The sequence below is a fragment of the Symphalangus syndactylus genome, chromosome 13 (genome assembly GCF_028878055.3).
Source record: "Symphalangus syndactylus isolate Jambi chromosome 13, NHGRI_mSymSyn1-v2.1_pri, whole genome shotgun sequence".
Taxonomy (NCBI): domain Eukaryota; kingdom Metazoa; phylum Chordata; class Mammalia; order Primates; family Hylobatidae; genus Symphalangus; species Symphalangus syndactylus.
In genome coordinates, this window is record NC_072435.2 from 119067912 (window position 1) to 119085729 (window position 17818).

A 17818-nucleotide genomic window follows, 5' to 3' on the forward strand; every position below is an offset into this window, starting at 1 on the left:
GCAGGCACCTGTAATCCCAGATACTTGGGAGGCGGAGGCAGGAGAATCCCTTGAACTCGGGAGACAGAGGTTGCAGTGAGCCGAGATCACACCACTGCACTCCAGCCTGGGCGACAGGGTGAGACTCTGTCTCAAAAAAAAAAAAAAAAAAAAAAAAAAAAAAAAAAAAAAACCCCAAAAAAATATATAAGTACCCAATTTATTTTTTATTTTTTGAGATGGAGTTTTGCTATTGTTGCCCAGGCCGGAGTACAATGGCATGAACTCGGCTCACTGCCACCTCTGCCTCCCAGCTTCAAGTGATTCTCCTGCCTCAGCCTCCAAAGTAGCTGGGATTACAGGTGTCTGCCACCTCGCCAGCTTTTTGTATTTTTAGTAGAGATGAGGTTTCACCACGTTGACCAGGCTGGTCTTGAACTTCTGACCTCAGGTGATCTTCCCGCCTCGACCTCTGAAAGTGCTGGGATTACAGCTGTGAGCCACTGTGCCTGGCCAATGCCCAATTTATTAACGTTATACATTTAAAAACCTGTTTCTTTCAGTTTTCAAACTCAAAAATACTGAATCAAATTTTAGTTAAAACACTCCCATTTGACTTGTTCCTCAAGTAATGCTCAATTATCTCATATATTCGGGAGGTTAAATCCCCTCTAAACATTAACGCTATTTACAAATTTGATCGAATACCCTTATGCATTTCAAGCTAAAAACTGAACATCCTTCTCCCAAGTATTTGAAATCATCACAGAGAAACTCCCAGACAAGACATGCACTAAACGCTGCTCAGATTCTCACTTGCATCCCAGCCCTTTCTCCCTCCCACCGCCTTCTGCAGCAGTCCGAGACAGCAGCCCACTACGGGCCCACACACTGCACCTGGGCTGGGCACCGCCCCACTCTGGCTGGCTCCCTCAGTGCCTGTGCCATCTGCAAAGGCACGGTGACAGCACTTACATTTTATAAAGACACTATGAAGATGTTCATGAGATCTGCGAAGACAGCGCCCAAAGAAAGCACAACCCGTGACTCGTATTTAATTTATTTAGAATCTTACAAAAACAAAAAACAGAACAAAAACCACCACAACAAAAAAAAAACTAAATACAGAATTTGTTACGCTTCACGGTTGATCGTTTTTACTTGCAAGAGTAAACCTTGCTAAAATGCAGCCAGTACATTTTTATTGCATGAGACCAAATTTTTCAGTTACATATCAAAAATGGTTGGGATAATCAATTCCGGACGCTTGGTACTGTGCTCCCACGAAAGGCTGGATGCAGCAATGCAGTATCATTGGAATAGGGCGTACCCTTCACACACTGATGGACACGCTACAACAGGAGTGATAACAAAAGGGAGATTTAAAAAAGAGAATGAAATGAAAACACACCAAGAGCTGACATCCACCTTTGTTTCAAGTTGTCTTTGGATCCCATCAGATGTTGTCTCCAGATGCACCATGTCAGATTAGTAAAGGAGAACCATCTACACCTACATAGAAAAGTATCCTTTGCTCAGAGGAGGTAGAACCTGGCAAAAGTTTTATTGCAGAGATACAGTGTACCTCTTCCCACCTCTCATGGATGATGGAAGATAGAAGTGGTTATTGAAAAATCATATCAGTAGTTTGCAAACTCAGTATACACCATGAACAGGATATTTTTCTGATAGCGGTGAGACTGCAATGTGCTATGTAGAAAAAAAGCTCTCTCTGCCCCATAAAGTGGGAGCCAGAAAGAGGGCTCAAGCTTCTTTATCCTCTTCAGTGCCATAAATATTGTTAATAGCAAAAAGCCCTTCAGTGTCTGCTGGCCAGAAACATCTGCCCAGGCACAAACGGGCCACAAGGGCAGGGTACTGTTTAGGGGCCCGCAGTGGAAAAGCCAGGCAGGTTCTCACCAGGGGCCTGCAGAGTGGCCTTCACTCTGGAGGACACCTGAATTACAAGTACCAAAAAGAACCCGCTTCTTTGGGCTTCTTCTTTTCCTTGCTTAGCCCTGCACTAAGGGCAGTCTTGCTGGACTGCGCCCTGCCACGCTGCTGCAGCCCAGATGGCCGCACTGCCAGCCACAGCACGGCTTCTCCATGGGTTCCAGAGGGAGACTGAGCAAGGAGGGTCTGAGTGGAGGATGCGCACTGGAGGCAATCTGTGACAGGCCCCAATTCACGACAAATTTAGTTCCCAAGACTGATCCAAATACAGAATGCTTTTACATTTTCACCAAGTCTACCAAGTTGAATAGTAATGAATGAAACTTGTACATGAATGAAAGGCCCCAAAGATGCTCACGGCAATCCTTCTTGAAAGTTATAGAGGAACATTTTCTTACAGGTGCAAAATTGTGACCAAATACCCAATGTCCGCCTCCCAGGTGCTCAATACCATCATTTTCATGAACCATCCAGGTCTTCCCAACTCGAATTATTAAAAACGCCTCGATCCAGCTCTGCTTCTAGGCTTATGGCTGACGTAGTCAAGATCCACTCACCAATACAAGGGTGGAGAGCACAGCCGCTCAGGGAACCCCAGGGGCCAGTGCTGCAATGGGAATCTGCCTGTCTCACCCTCCAGCAGTCAGCCTAGGAGGCTCCACAGCAGTTGCTTGGCTCTCTTTTGGAGGACAATTGTTCCTTAATGTACATTCTCTTTTTTTTCTTCGAGACGGAGTCTCGGTCTGTCGCCCAGGCTGGAGTGCAGTGGCGTGATCTGGGCTCACTGCAAGCTCCGCCTCCCAGGTTCACGCCATTCTCCTGCCTTAGCCCCCCGAGTAGCTGGGACTACAGGCGCCCGCCACCACGCCCGGCTAATTTTTTTTTTTGTATTTTTAGTAGAGACGGGGTTTCACCGTGTTAGCCAGGATGGTCTCAATCTCCTGGCCTCGTGATCCGCCCGCCTCGGCTTCCCAAAGTGCTGGGATTACAGGCGTGAACCACCGTGCCCGGCCAATGTATGTTCTCTAAAGTCACCCGTCAATAACACACTAGGCCTGCCTCCTGCCTGCTATAAATATCCTTAACAGGTAATAAACAGCAGCAGGCTACCTGTGTTCATTCCAAGTAAATTACTCATCATTTGTAGGTTAAAAGTATAGGCCCAACTTCTTAAATAAACATAGGGAATTTGCTGCAGCAGCAGGCCAGAAACCACTGTTTCAAATCTGCAAGATTTTCCTATCAGGTGTGAAGCCAGAGATAAGAAATATGGTAAGGCCTGAAAAATTGCAAAAGTAGAAGCAAGTCAAGTTTGCTGATCTAAGAGCTAAGTTTGATCCCAAATGCACTGAAGAAGTTAGAGGAGCTTAAGGAAGTCTCAGGAAGCATTTTTTAAAATATGAAAACATCAGGCTCACTACAGCTTCCAAAGAACAACATAAATGAGCATCAGCAGTCATACAATGACAGTATCAGAAACGGCACTCAAGTGCATCCCCCCAGTACAATGCATTGCACACAGTAAAAACGCAAAACACAATAAGACATAGTAAAAAACATTAACACCAAACAGGAATTCTACAGCAAAGATGCAAAACTGAATTCTAAAATACAGGAACAAATACTTTTCTAAATGAAAAGTTTTCCATACTTTTCTAAAAAAAAAAAAAAAAAAAAGTGTAAGATGCCCCATATGGGAAAGTCAAGAAAAGAATAAATAGAGCTGAAGGGAAGAGGGAAAAGGGAGAAACAGGTGGGCGGAGTCCCAATTTACAAGAATTATTTACATTCAGAATCCAGAAGAACTCGACATTTCTATATATATACATTTATGTACACATATATAAATACAGCACAAAATTAGAGGGTGGGTTTTGGATTTTATCTCAAGTACTCAGAAAAAAAATGCTAGCGAGCTTGGGTTGCAGGTATTTAGGTGTGTTTCTGTCACTTAAAAGACACTGCATTTGTATCAGACAACTGGCATTCAATGAGACTTTTGCAGTTTTTGCTCTCAGCTGTAGCCCTGACATGAAACGCTTGCTACGTTTCTGCAGCAAAGTGGGCCAAGCGCAGTACGCACGGGTGTGGTGTTAGCCAGGGAGACCAAAGCCACACAGAAGGGGAGTCAATAAATGTTCATCTCCACGGTGTCTGCCTTTGCCATTGGGAGGCCTGAACTAATCAAACGTTCATTAATAGGATCCCAGCCTAACAGCAACGCTTATGTAGCACCATTCTTAGAAACTACCAAGTATCACACAGGTGACACATGTATGGGGACCTTCCTCTTGACTGCTTGTCAAGAAAAGGATCCAGAGGGAACTTCTGCCCCTACTTTCATGAAGTGAGATGCAACAATCATTTCCAATCTATTGTTTTTTTCTCTCATGCTAAAATGAAAGTGGAGGGGAGAGGGAAGAAGGCTCCCATTCTACAATTATAAATGCTGTCCTGGTACCCTTTCTTCTCCTGCTGGCTAACAGTTGTTCTAACAGCATCCCATGGAGGCCAGCAAATGAATGCCCCAGGGGCTACAGCCAGAAAATTGTGCCTGTAAAATATCATATTCCTCTGGAGCTTGGTAATATAGAAATTTTACCTCTACAGATGAAGCAAACTAAAATATTTATTGTTGTAACTCAAAAAGGCTTCTGAAGTGCTGAGTTAGAACAAATATATTTAGATACATACATACACTACTACATTGCTTTGGATGCAGGTTCTTACTAATTTATATACACATGTAAAGAGAAGATACTGAAGTGTCTAACTGTAATTTAGCAGCAGAAAAAGAAAACTGCTTAACATATTTGCTTCTTAATCAAACTGTGTTTAAAGAAATGCATTAATACTTCTATGAATTTGTATCATTGATAGTGTATCTGGATAATCCCAGTAACTACAGATAGAGACCTTGTGGTATGGAGGTTGCTAAATGAGGGGAACACTAATTCCCCCAGAGATAACATCTGAGCTGCTTTAGACTCTGGAAGTGGTTTTCAGTACAATTGACGCTGTAAACTCTGAAAACACGAACATGATTTCCAACCAAATCTTTGTGCTCAGAGCCATATTGCTAAAAAGAAGAAAAAGGCATTGCAGAGGCAAAGTGGACATGGGGTTAAACAAGGCCTCTGAATTCAGGTGTGGCATTTAGATCCTGCAATGAATGGACCTATTTTACAGAAGTCAGCGGCTAATTTTTTGTATTTTTTGGTACAGATGGGGTTTCGCCATGTTGACCAGGCTGGTCTCGAACTGCTGGCCTCAAGTGATCCGCCTGCCTCGGCCTCCCGAAATGCTGGGATTACAGGCGTGAGCCACCGCGCCCGGCCAAGAGTTGGGTTTTAACAGAAGAGGACCTTGAATGCTGAAGCTTCACAGGGTGGCCAAACTGAACTTGCTGATTTTTGCAAGACCACAGTGTAAAGGTCGGATGTCCACCTGAAGAAGGGGTGGGTGCAACTCTCTGGGTGCTGCACACACCATGACCAGCCTGGGCATGCAGCACTCCAGCTCCCATCCATTCACACTGGTTGCCTTTGTGAGGTCCGTTTTGAGAGGGCTTTCAGAGGCCTTTTTAATGGAAAAAAAAAAAAAAAAAATAGCTGTTCTACAAAGAACCTAAGATACATACACTCCTATTTATCAAGATGGCTAGTCCAGAGCAAACATTACATCATAGGCCATGGGGGTTGTCAATTAGCTGCATGCTAAGAATCCTCATATGCTGCTTTGAAAACGCCATAAAAAACTAAAATGCCCTCACACACAGAAAGAGGAGTTGGGCCAACAGCCTGCGAGAGAAGATCCTTCCCAACTCTGCCATTCTGTCTCACTGCAGGAGGGTTTGTAATGCTTCCCCCCTTCCTCAGGTCCAGCGACTGCACCTCCGCTGGAGTGGGGGACACTTCCATTGCTGATGGAAGCTGCCTACTGCTTTAAAAACACACACATGAGCTGAGAAGTTCTGCTGAAGGTGGGGAGAGTGCTGCTCTTGGCTGCCAGCCGGGTCCAGTGGCCCTAACAAGGGAAACTGGCTGATACAAAATGGATCACTGCCTGAGATATCTGAACTGGACTGAGGATAGAAGTTGCATCCACTGGGCAAAATGTGCCAAAGAACAGAAAGTACTTTTAATTTATTCTTTTAGGCACCAAGAATAAATAAATCCTAAGAAAACTTACGGTAAGCTTGACATAATCAAACTCAGGCTAAAAAAGACACAAGAGGATGAACGCCCTAAGCTTTCAGCCAGGTTTCTGTCAGTTTTAACACACATCTCACCCAATTCTGCAAGAAGTTTACAAACAATTCAACTTAAAAAACATTCAGAAGTACTATCATTACACCCCTTCCCTCAATGCCATCTTAAAATTTTAGGGATAAGTTTTAAACCAAACTATAAGGCTACCTGGAATGCTGAGACAACACACAAGTTCTGCTGAGTCCCCGTCACAGACTACTTCTGAAGGTCACCAGTGAGGGCCTAAACAAGAGTCCACTTCTTGTTAGTATAATAACTTTTTATTTGACATCTACAAGATTTTGGCATCTTGCAGCTTTTTACCAGGTTTATACAATCTCGATTTTCAATAGTGCAACCTGTGTAAGCAAAAAAAAAAAAAAAAAAAGAATAGGAAATAAAAAGACCAACTGTCCCCTCACTTGTATTTATAAACATCTATTATAGGCGAAACAAAACTTACCCATATTATATAGATAAGTGTCTATTCACATTTGTACATTACCATTTTTAACAGCTTGAGATAAACTCTACAATGTCTTACAACACATTAAACAATATTCAAGTTACTGAGTAACAACAACAACAACAACAAAACAACATACAGCAGAAGCCTCAAGTGTTTCCTCATTGTCTACAACTCAAGTATGGTTTCCTTTTTATGAGTGACAAAGCAAATTAAGATAATGAAGTAAAAAACGATTGCTTGCAAGATGAAAGCCAATTTGTACTTCCTTCTAAAACTACCTTTAAGTTGAAAATGTAAATTTAAGAGGCTTATAGCCATTTCTGCAGCACACATTAGGAATACTATTAATACATTAAAATTAACTTTTAAGAGTTTTATCACAGAAAAATGTATGTATTCATTACCTTGACCAGAAACCCAAGGCAGGGAGAAGGGGCAGGAGGGGTCTGCAGGGTTTGAAGCAATACCCAGGTATAAACACTATAAAAATGCAATAACCAATGCTGTACATCTAACAAATGTTTCTCTCTGTTACTCAACTCCTGTGTTAATCTTGTTGACGCATGCTTTCAAAGACATGCACTGTCAGAACAAAAATTAGAAAATAACCTGAATGCATGATATGCAACCTTTCATTTCATGCTTTAATAAACCTATTAAGTTGGAAAAAGAAACCAATATATATTTTCTATATTTATAGACTCAAAACACATGCATCCGGGGATACCTCCCACAGCAATGGCATGGATGTACTGCGTTAACCCTGAGCACTGTATAAAGTAAAGCCAGTTTGGGAAGTTCCAAGCATTTTAAACCAACTGTGGTCTGTAGCCTTTAACACTCACAAACAGACTGACACACACGCACGCACACATCCCCCTCTGCTCATCCAAAGTAAAAGCAGATGGGAATTACCAGGGGAGAAGCTAAAGGAAAGACATATGTACCACCATCAGCACTGCTGATTTTCAGTTTTGCTATCTATTCCAGGTTTGTCCTTACTCCCAAAAAAACTAACTAGAGAGAGCACAACTGAAAAAAATATATAATTCTTTGGAAACTGTCCCTGATTTTTATGCAAATGATATGCTTCAACAGCATTTCAGATCCATCCATGTTGAAACCTGTCTGTTCTTCATGCGTTGCTCAAGTTGGTGATGCTCTGAGGGTGATGCTGTTGCCATAGCTGTTTCTGTTGGACCGCAAGCTGTTGAGACTGGTCTGAAGTTGATAGGAGATTTACAAGAGGAGACACACAATTTGCCGGAATGATCAAACCTGTAATTAGTAACAAGAATTTATAAAGTTGTCTCCAGAAGAAACCACACTGTACAGCTTCACAGCAGATTCCAAATGAGGCCTAATATTAAGCGTAATGAACAAGAAGTTCACACAAAAATTAAATGACTACCTAATAAATGAAATGGCCATCGAGATGTAGTCTGATTCTTCAACAGCATTTCCCACAAATACCCAAGCATATGCATGTGTTTAGTGTAATGCTATCTTGTTGGAGGAATAGGAGGTCAAGAATATCTGTTATTCTATGTATTATCTTTTTAAGCTCCACAAACATGCAAATATCATCTTTGTCATGTACTAATGCACCAAAAGACTACAGAACAAAAGTTGCAAATTCAAATGCTAACTGAAACAGGTTAACTTAGAAGAGTAGATACTAGCAAACTGGAAAGGATACTCTCTGGGTGCTGGTTAAGGGAACTTTAAGTCCTGCATGTGAGACTGAAGGGTCAATGTTCCAGATAAATTGCATGCATATATATATATATATATATGGCTTTTTTTTTTTTTTTTGAGATGGAGTACTGCTCTGTCACCAGGCTGGAGTGCAGTGACACAATCTTGGCTCATTGCAACCTCCAGCTCCTGGGTTCAAGTGATTCTCCTGCCTCAGCCTCCCAAGTAGCTGGGACTACAGGCACCTGCCACCACACCTGGCTAATTTTTGTATTTTTAGTAGAGACAGGGTTCCACCATGTTGGCCAGGATGGTCTCTATCTCTTGACTTCATGATCCACCTGCCTCGGCCTCCCGAAGTGCTGGGATTATAGGCATGAGCCATCGTGCCCAGCCCTATTTTTTTTTTTTTTTTGAGACGGAGTCTTGCTCTGTCACCCAGGCTGGAGTGCAGTGGCACAATCTCGGCTCACTGCAAGCTCCGCCTCCCGGGTTCACGCCATTCTCCTGCCTCAGCCTGAGTGGCTGGGACTACAGGCGCCCGCCACCATGCCCGGCTAATTTTTTTTTTTTTGTATTTTTAGTAGAGACGGGGTTTCACCGTGGTCTCGATCTCCTGACCTCGTGATCCACCCGCCTCGGCCTCCCAAAGTGCTAGGATTACAAGCGTGAGCCACCACGCCCAGCCTCCTATTTTTTCTTTATAGAGACAAGGTCTCACTGTGTTGCCTAGGCTGGTCTCAAACTCCTGGGCTCCAGCAATCCTCCTGCCTCAGCCTCCCAAAGTGCTGGGATTACAAGGTGAACCACCATGCCCAGCTGATGGGCTGCTTTTGAAACTGGAAATCTAGACTTTCATATGAAACCTCTTGATTTTTAAATGTTGGCAATTAATTCAAATGAGGCTGGGCTCGGTGGCTCACGCCTATAATCCCAGCACTTTGGGAAGCCGAGGTGGGCGGATCACTTGAGGTCAGGAGTTTGAGACTAGCCTGGCCAACATGGTGAAAACTCATCTCTACTAAAAAAATATAAAAATTAGCCAGGTGTGGTGGTGCACGCCTGTAACCCCAGCTACTCAGGAGGCGGAGATTGCAGTGAGCTGGGGGCATGCCTGGGCAACACAGTGAGACTCAGTCTCAAAAAAAAAAAAAAAAAAAGAAAGAAAAAAAGAAAAAAAAAATCAAATGAAAACCTACAACATCCCAAAATACTCGTCCAAAAAAAAAAAAAAAAAAAAACTCCATAGACTGACTTTGGCCTATAAACTGCCGATATGCAATCCGTGGTAGAGGAAGGCTGCTGTAAGTGAAACCAAGATAAGCAAACAGAATCCAATTGCTGGCCTGCTTCCTGGACACCTGTAGTTGAGCACACGGTGAGAACAGCTGGCCTAGTCTGCCCTTGCTCCCTGCAGGACACCAAGCCATTCTCTGTGCACAGTGGCTTTTGAGTTCCAGAGTCTTAAGCTAGCTCAGTGGAGAACTCCTGGGCAAGAGGCTGAACTGTCTTCACACCAGGGAGCCTGCACAGCCACCAAGAGTAGAGAAGGAGAGCAAGAGCAGCTGAGAGCAGCATCAAAGAGATGACCATATCATAACTTCAACCAGAGCCAACAATGTCTGTTTGAAGGCTTAACTTCTGTTCAACCTTGTAAGAAATATAAAACGGGTCCCATACCCACTACTGGAAGAGATGTCAGATGCATGTGGAATAGAGCTAAGATATTAGCAATGAGAAAAAAGTCAGATCTGATTTTTTCCTGCAACTCAAACCAAAACAAAAATTAGACTCACCTACAATCCGTTGCCCGTCTTCCGTTCTTAGCCGCACGATCTGCATCTTCACATTTGTGCCACTGACAGATGCTAGAACACCCTCAACTTTTGTCCAGACACTCAGCACGGAACCACATAATACATAATATGTACGGCAACGAAGACCTATTTCACAAACTAACCCCAAGCTTGCTTTTTTGCAATTGCCGCGCCTAAGAAAAATGGGAAAGAAATACATATATGTGAGTGTCTATATATGCACACAGACACATGTTCCTAAAGGTTTACAAGGTCAACTCAAATTTCTTTTTTTTTTTGAGACGGAGTTTTGCTCTTGTTGCCCAGACTGGAGTGCAGTGGTGCATCTTGGCTCACTGCAACCTCCGCCTCCCGGGGTCAAGTGATTCTCCCGCCTCAGCCTCCCGAGTAGCTGGGATTTTTTTTTTTTTTTTTTTTTTTTTTTTTGGTATTTTTAGTAGAGACGGTGTTTTGCCATGTTGGGCAGGCTGGTCTCAAACTCCTGACCTCAGGTGATCCGCCCCTGGCTTCCCAAAGGGCTGGGATTACAGGTGTGAGCCATCGCTCCTGGCCTCAAATTTCAAATAAACAATGTTTTAGCAGTATTTACCTTTACTATTTCTTAGATTATAATTCTGTTGGTCTATTGGGTTATCATTTCCAATTTAAGGTATCAGGCCGATTTTTAAAACTACAATTTTTTCAGGGGCCTGCCTCCCAATAAAAAGGGTTGAATTTATTGTGCTTGCTATCTGTTGAAGCATTTTCGTCATTTTAATATCCATTATTTTACTGTAGTATTGCTAGTTGATAAAATGATCTTGCAGGCCAGGCGCGGTGGCTCACGCTTGTAATCCCAGCACTTTGGGAGGCCGAGGCGGGTGGATCACGAGGTCAGGAGATCGAGACCACGGTGAAACCCCGTCTCTACTAAAAATACAAAAAATTAGCCGGGCGTGGTGGCGGGCGCCTGTAGTCCCAGCTACTCAGAGAGGCTGAGGCAGGAGAATGGCGTGAACCCGGGAGGCGGAGCTGGCAGTGAGCCGAGATCGCGCCACTGCACTCCAGCCTGGGCGACAGAGCAAGACTCCGCCTCAAAAAAAAAAAAAAAAAAGATCTTGCTAGCCGGGCATGGTGGCTCATGCCTGTAATCACAGCTTTTTGGGAGGTTGAGGAGGGAGTATTGTTTGAGTGCAGGAGTTTGAGACCAGCCTGTGCAACATGGACAGGCTCTATCTCTACAAAAAGTTTAAAATAATTAGGCATGGTGGCTCATGCCTGTAACCCCAGCACTTTGGGAGGCTGAGGGGTGCAGACAGCTTGAGGCCAGGAGTTTGAGACCAGCCTGGCCAACACGGAGAAACCCCATTTATACTGAAAATACAAAAAATTAGCCGGGTGTGGGCTGGGCGCGGTGGCTCACGCCTGTAATCCCTGCACTTTGGGAGGACAAGGTGGGCAGATCACAAGGTCAGGAGATCGACACCATCCTGGCTAACACGGTGAAACCCCGTCTCTACTAAAAATACAAAAAATTAGCCGGGAGTGGTGGCAGGCACCTGTAGTCCCAGCTAATCGGGAGGCTGAGGCAGGAGAATGGCGTGAACCCAGGAGGCGGAGCTTGCAATAAGCTGAGATCATGCCACTGTAACTCCAGCCTGGGCAACAAAGCGAGACTCCATCTCAAAAAAAACAAAACAAAACAAAACAAAACCGGCCGGGCGCGATGGCTCACGCCTGTAATCCCAGCACTTTGAGAGGCCAAAGCAGGCAGATCATGAGGTCAGGAGATCGAGACCATCCTGGCCAACATGGTGAAACCCCGTCTCTACTAAACATAGAAAAAATTTGCAGGGTGTGGTGGCGGGCACCTGTAGTCCCAGCTACTTGGGAGGCTGAGGCAGGAGAATGGCGTGAACCTCGGAGGCGGAGCTTGCGGTGAGCCAAGATCACGCCACTACACTCAGGCATGGGCAACAGAGCGAGACTCCATCTCAAAAAAAACAAAAAAAAAAAGCCAGGTGTGATGGCGCATGCCTGTAATCCCAGCTACTCAGGTGGTTGAGGCACGAGAATCGCTTGAACCTGGGAGGCAGAAGTTGCAGTGAGCCAAGACAGTGCCATTGCACTCAAGCCCTCTATTTAAAAAAGAAAAAATATCCTGAGAGATCCTGCCATGAAAAAACAAGCAATACCTATGAAAAGAAAAGAAAGGGCGGGGGGAAGATCCTGCCAGTTATTTCTATATTATGAAACTACTGATACACTGGTTCTAAATCACACTAGTGGGAAGGACTCAGCAATCTAGAGAGATGGAAAGGGGTGGGAAGGGAGGGAGAGGCTACATGTAAATTTAAGAAGAAATGAGAAAAAGGAGAAATACCACCGATGTTTTCTGGTTAAAATTACCTTCAGAATATTCATCAATAAAGATGCCCTTCCAGTTAGTACTAACTCAAGACGAATCTAATACATAGTGTAAAATGTACGTGTATAGGACACTTTTCTTGCTATAACTCAGAGCAAATGTTTGTTGTTTTTTAAGTTAATTTTTTGTAGAGATGGAGTCTCGCTGTGTTGAGGAGGTTGGTCTCAAACTCCTGGCCTCAAGCAATCCTCTCATCTTGATCTCCCAAAGTGCTAGGAGCCACTGCACTGTCCCCAGAGGAAATGTTTTAGAAAATGTTCAGGCCGGGCGCGGTCACGCCTGTAATCCCAGCACTTTGGGAGGCAGAGGCGGGCGGATCACGAGGTCAGGAGATCAAGACCATCTTGGCTAACACAGTGAAACCCCGTCTCTACTAAAAACACAAAAAATTAGCCGGGCGTGGTGGCCGGCGCCTGTAGTCCCGCTACTCAGGAGGCTGAGGAGAAGAATGGGGTGAACCTGGGAGGTGGAGCTTGCAGTGAGCCGAGATCACACTACTGCACTCCAGCCTGGGTGACAGAGCGAGACTCCATCTCAAAAAAAAAAAAAAAAAAAAAAAAATGTTTGTAGGGGCAAGGCGCGCGGTGGCTTATGCCTGTAATCCCAGCACTTTGGAAGTCAGGAGTTTGAGACCAGTTTGGCCAACATGGTGAAACCCTGTCTCTACTAAAAATACAAAAATTAGCTGGGCATGGTGGCAGGCACCGTAGTCCCAGCTACTCGGGAGGCTGAGGCAGGAGAACTGCTTGAACCTGGGAGGTGGAGGCTGCAGTGAGCCAAGATCGTGCCACAGCACTCCAGCCTGGGTGACAGAGCAAGGACGCCATCTCAAAAAAAAAAAAAAAAAAAAGTAGGTTAACTTTTAAAACTTTTTTTTTTTTTTTTTTTTTGAGACCGAGTCTCGCTGTCATCCAGCCAGGGGTGCAGTGCCAAGATCTCAGCTCACTGCAACTTCTTCTGCCTCACAGGCTCAAGCGATTCTCATGCCTCAGCCTCCCAAGTAGCTGGGATTACAGGCGTCTGCCACCATGCCCTGCTAATTTTTGTATTTTTAGTAGAGATGTGGTTTCACCATGTTGGCCAGGCTGGTCTTGAATTCCTGGCCTAATGTGATCCATCTCGACTTCTCAAAGTGCTGGGACTACCAGCAAGCCAATGGCGCCTAGCCGGCCTACCTTTTAAAACATTTTATCTTACAGACTTTTTCTAATTTTCAGTGGCACTAATTTACTCTCATAATGAAAACCAAAAGCACTACTCACATCAAAGCCAACTTACCTACCTGCAGAACAGCTCAAAACAATCAAAACAAACAAAAAGCCCCTCAAGCTAAAATTCATTTACATCTTATATTCCTTTTCATGAAGTGGGCCAGATACTGCAAGAGCATTAACTACTTAATGACGGAGAGAACAATGAGAAAACTATGATTTGCAGAGTATGAGAGTATACGAGGTCACAAAGTGAACACTGTAAGCCAAGGGGTGAGGGGGCACAGCAGGAAGAGCTCCAAGACTCAACAACAAAAGTTTGCATGTGCTGTGCTGTTAACTTTGGGAATCTCCCTGGTTTCTTAGACATTCCCTAGATCTGGGACACCAGTAAAGCTTTTTTAAAAAAAGAGAGGAAGAAAGAAAAGAGCCCAGCTACTCAGGAGGCCGAGATGGGAAGAGTTTGAGGCTGCAGTGAGCTATGATTGCTGCACTGTACTCCAGCCTAGGTGATACAGTGAGACTGTCTCTTTAAAATAACCAACCAAACAAAAAAACATGAAGGGAGAGTGACAGAAGGAGGGCAAAAAAGTGTTTTTGTTTTGTTTTGTTTTTTCAAGACAAATTTTGCTCTTGTTGCCCAGGCTGGAGTGCAATGGCGTGATCTCGGCTCATGCAACCTCCACCTCCTGGGTTCAAGCAATTCTGCCTCGGCCTCCTGAGTAGCTGGGATTACAGGCATGCAACACCACACCCAGCTAATTTTTTTTTTTAGTAGAGACAGGGTTTCTCCATGTTGGTCAGGCTGGTCTCGAATTCCCCACCACAGATTATCCGCCTGCCTCGGCCTCCCAAAGTGCTGGGATTACAGGTGTAAGCCACCGCACCTGGCCTGATTTTTTTTTTTTTTTTTTTAAATGGAGTCTTGCTCTGTCCCCCAGGCTGGAGTGCAATGGTGCAATTTTGACTCATTGCAACTTCCACCTTCTGGGTTCAAGCGATTCTCCCGCCTCAGCCTCCCAAGTAGCTGGGATTACAGGTGCCTGCCATCACACCGGCTACTTGTTTTGTATTTTTAGTAGAGATGGGGTTTCACCATGTTGGCCAGGATGGTCACGAACTCCTGACCTCAGGTGATCCGCCCACCTCAGCCTCCCAAAGTGCTGGGATTACAGGCGTGAGCCACTGTGCCCAGCCACGAAAAAGCAAGTTCTAATATGAAGGGTAACTGTTAAGGTCATGCTGCCAGACAACAGTTGGCTGGAAATAAGAAAGCATCAGTGAAGAGTAAGGAGGTACATAAACTAAAGTTTCTAGTCTACAACTGTCCAGTAAATATTCCTGATAGAACACACCATGCCTGACAATACTTAATCTGTTAGTTAATTCATGAGGACATACTGGTAAAGAGTGAAGGTGTATTTAAATCTCAATTAAATTTTGGAAAATTTGGTAGGAAACATGAAAATACTAACCAGTAAGCATGAGTACAAGTATCTGCAGATGAATTATACTGATCTAACCAGTGCATCAGGGCATCATCTGAGACGACCTGTAAAAATGAGAAAAATTTCATTGAAAACAGTATTGCTTTAAATAAACTGGTTACCTAGTCTGGTATGTAATTCTAGAGGCAGCCAATTTAAAATAATCTCTACACAAAAAGCCTAACCCTTGCTATTAACTGAATCTGAATGCCATTTGAAAAGCTCTGTCATGTTGGTTCCTCTTATGTAATACATTTTTCAAATAACTACTTAACTATAATTGTTTTCAAATCAGAATGCCTACAAATAATAATACAAGGTAATATTAATAAAATAAAATCTAATAGTAAATGTTAGGAAAAATGGTCACTTACTGTTTTCTATAAATCACTGCAAAATATAAACATAGAGGCATCCTCACAATAAAACTAAGAGGTAGTGAGAAGGGCTTTAAACATTCTAACTTTTGTGATCAGCACTGGAAGCTTCCTTTACTGAAGAGATAAGCTGTTTCAAATAATCATTTTAGGCTGGGCACGGTGTCTCATGCCTATAATCCCAGCACTTTGGGAGGCTGAGGCGGGTGGATCACTTAAGGCCACGAGTTCAAGACCAGTCTAGCTAACATGGTGAAACTCCATCTCTACTAAACATAAAAAAAAAATTAGCCAGGTGTGTGGCACGTGCCTGTAATCCCCAGCTGCTTGGAAAGCTGAGGCACGAGAATCACTTGAACCAGGGAAGCGGAGGTTTCAGTGAACTAAGATCGCGCCACTACACTCCCAGCCTGGGCAACAGAAGGAGTCACCTTAGAAGTTTCTTAAGGCTGGTAACATTAAGACTGATATTAGCATAACAAAACTTGACATTTTCCTTAAACCAGGCTGGGTGCGGTGGCTGACACCTGTTAATTCTAGCACTTTGGGAGGCAGAAGTGGACAATCGCTTGAGCCCATGAGTTCCAGACCAGCTCAGCCTTTGCAACACAGTGATACCTCATTAAAAAAAGAAAAAGAAAATATAATTTCATACCTAGAAAAGCTATCTTAAACAATTTCAATATATTATAAAATAAGTATTCTTTTTTTTTTTTTTTTTTGAGACGGAGTCTTGCTCTGTCTCCCTGGCTGGAGTGCAGTGGTGCTTACTGCAGCCTCCACTTCACAGGTTAAAGTGATTCTCCTGCCTCAGCCGCCTGAGTAACTGGGATTACAGGCATGCACCACCACACCTGGCTATCTTTTCTATCTTTAGTAGAGACGAGGTTTCGCCATATTGGCCAGGCTGGTCTCCAACTCCTGACCTCAGGTGATCCAACCGCCACAGCCTCCCAAAGTACTAGGATTACAGGCATGAGCCACTGTGCCCAGCCAAAATAAGTATTCTTTCTTTTGAGACGAAGTTTCGCTCCTGTTGCCCAGGCTGGAATGCAAAGGCGCGATCTTGGCTCACTGCAACCTCCACCTCCCGAGTGCAAGCGATTCTCCTACCTCGGCCTCCCGAGTGCCTGGGATTACAAGTATGCATCACCATCCTGGGATAATATTTTGCATTTTTAGTAGAGATGGGGTTTCTCCATGTTGGTCAGGCTGGTCTCAAACTCCTGACCTCAGGTGATCTGCCGGCCTCGGCCTCCCAAAGTGCTGAGATTACAGGTGTGAGCCACATCGCCTGGCCCAAAGTAAGTATTCCTATATAATATAATGTACAAATGAGAAAATACCTTCTTATATTTCTTTTTTAGATCAGCATAAATTTCTAATTTGAGCTGCTTCCCAGTATTTGGTCGATAAACTAAGAAAAGTTTCTTTTTAGGATTCACTTCTTTAACTAAGATGGCAGTTTTCTTGTTGTTCCTTATCTGTTTAAAGAAAATGACAAAATATAAAGATTTTATAATACACACTTTAAGACATGTTTTTGTACTATCACGTCAGTAAATATAATCATGTGAGACTGTAACACTAAATAAGTACATGGTAACTTTAAAAAGGACCGAAACTGCTTGTTTAAAAGACTTTAACACAGCCACACCCAAAGGGCAGTTATTGGACCTTAATTCTGGCTAAAGATGAAGGTTAAAGACCAAAGTTATCTTCAGAAAACTACGTGGAATTAGCTTTAATGCACAAATGTCCAACACAGATCATTTTGCTTCTTTTATTTCCTGTACCTGGAATCCCAGTCAAGCAGCCTGAGAGAGATAAGAAAAACCAAGTGTAATAAAATGTTAACAGTAGAATCCAGGTAGTAGGCATTAGGGGTCTTCAAAGAAAATTCTTTAAGCTCTGCTGTATGTTTTTAAACATTTCTCAGTAAAATGGAAAAAGAAATGTTACTCTCCTTTCAAGTTAACAATAGAATTCAAGCCCCTCCAAGATAAGGCCTTGGATGGCCCCAGTCCTCTGCACTTGTCTACTCCGTCAGTACTGCCTTTCCCGATGTCACAGGGTTTTGAAGGGCAAAGTGAGAGATCACATGATAAAGTGTTCTGTAAACAGCAAAGCTATGGCAGCAGAAAGCAAAAATATTGAACAAATTGTCCAC

The 17818-nt window shown here is 43.6% G+C and overlaps 1 protein-coding gene across 13 annotated transcripts in view; it reads right to left on the bottom strand.

The window, feature by feature from the left end:
* Window positions 1-1023: 1023 nt before the first annotated feature.
* Window positions 1024-17818, bottom strand: part of SBNO1 (strawberry notch homolog 1) — an 80446-nt gene continuing 63651 nt past the window's right edge. For all 13 annotated transcript variants that reach the window (XM_055237947.2, XM_055237945.2, XM_063614619.1 and 10 more), the window contains 4 exons: window positions 16995-17132; window positions 15260-15336; window positions 10146-10339; window positions 1024-7929 (listed from right to left, as the gene is read on the bottom strand). In XM_055237947.2, coding sequence (XP_055093922.1) covers window positions 7787-7929; window positions 10146-10339; window positions 15260-15336; window positions 16995-17132 — 552 coding nt within the window. In that variant the 3' untranslated portion in view covers window positions 1024-7786. The remainder of the gene's footprint in view (window positions 7930-10145; window positions 10340-15259; window positions 15337-16994; window positions 17133-17818) is intronic.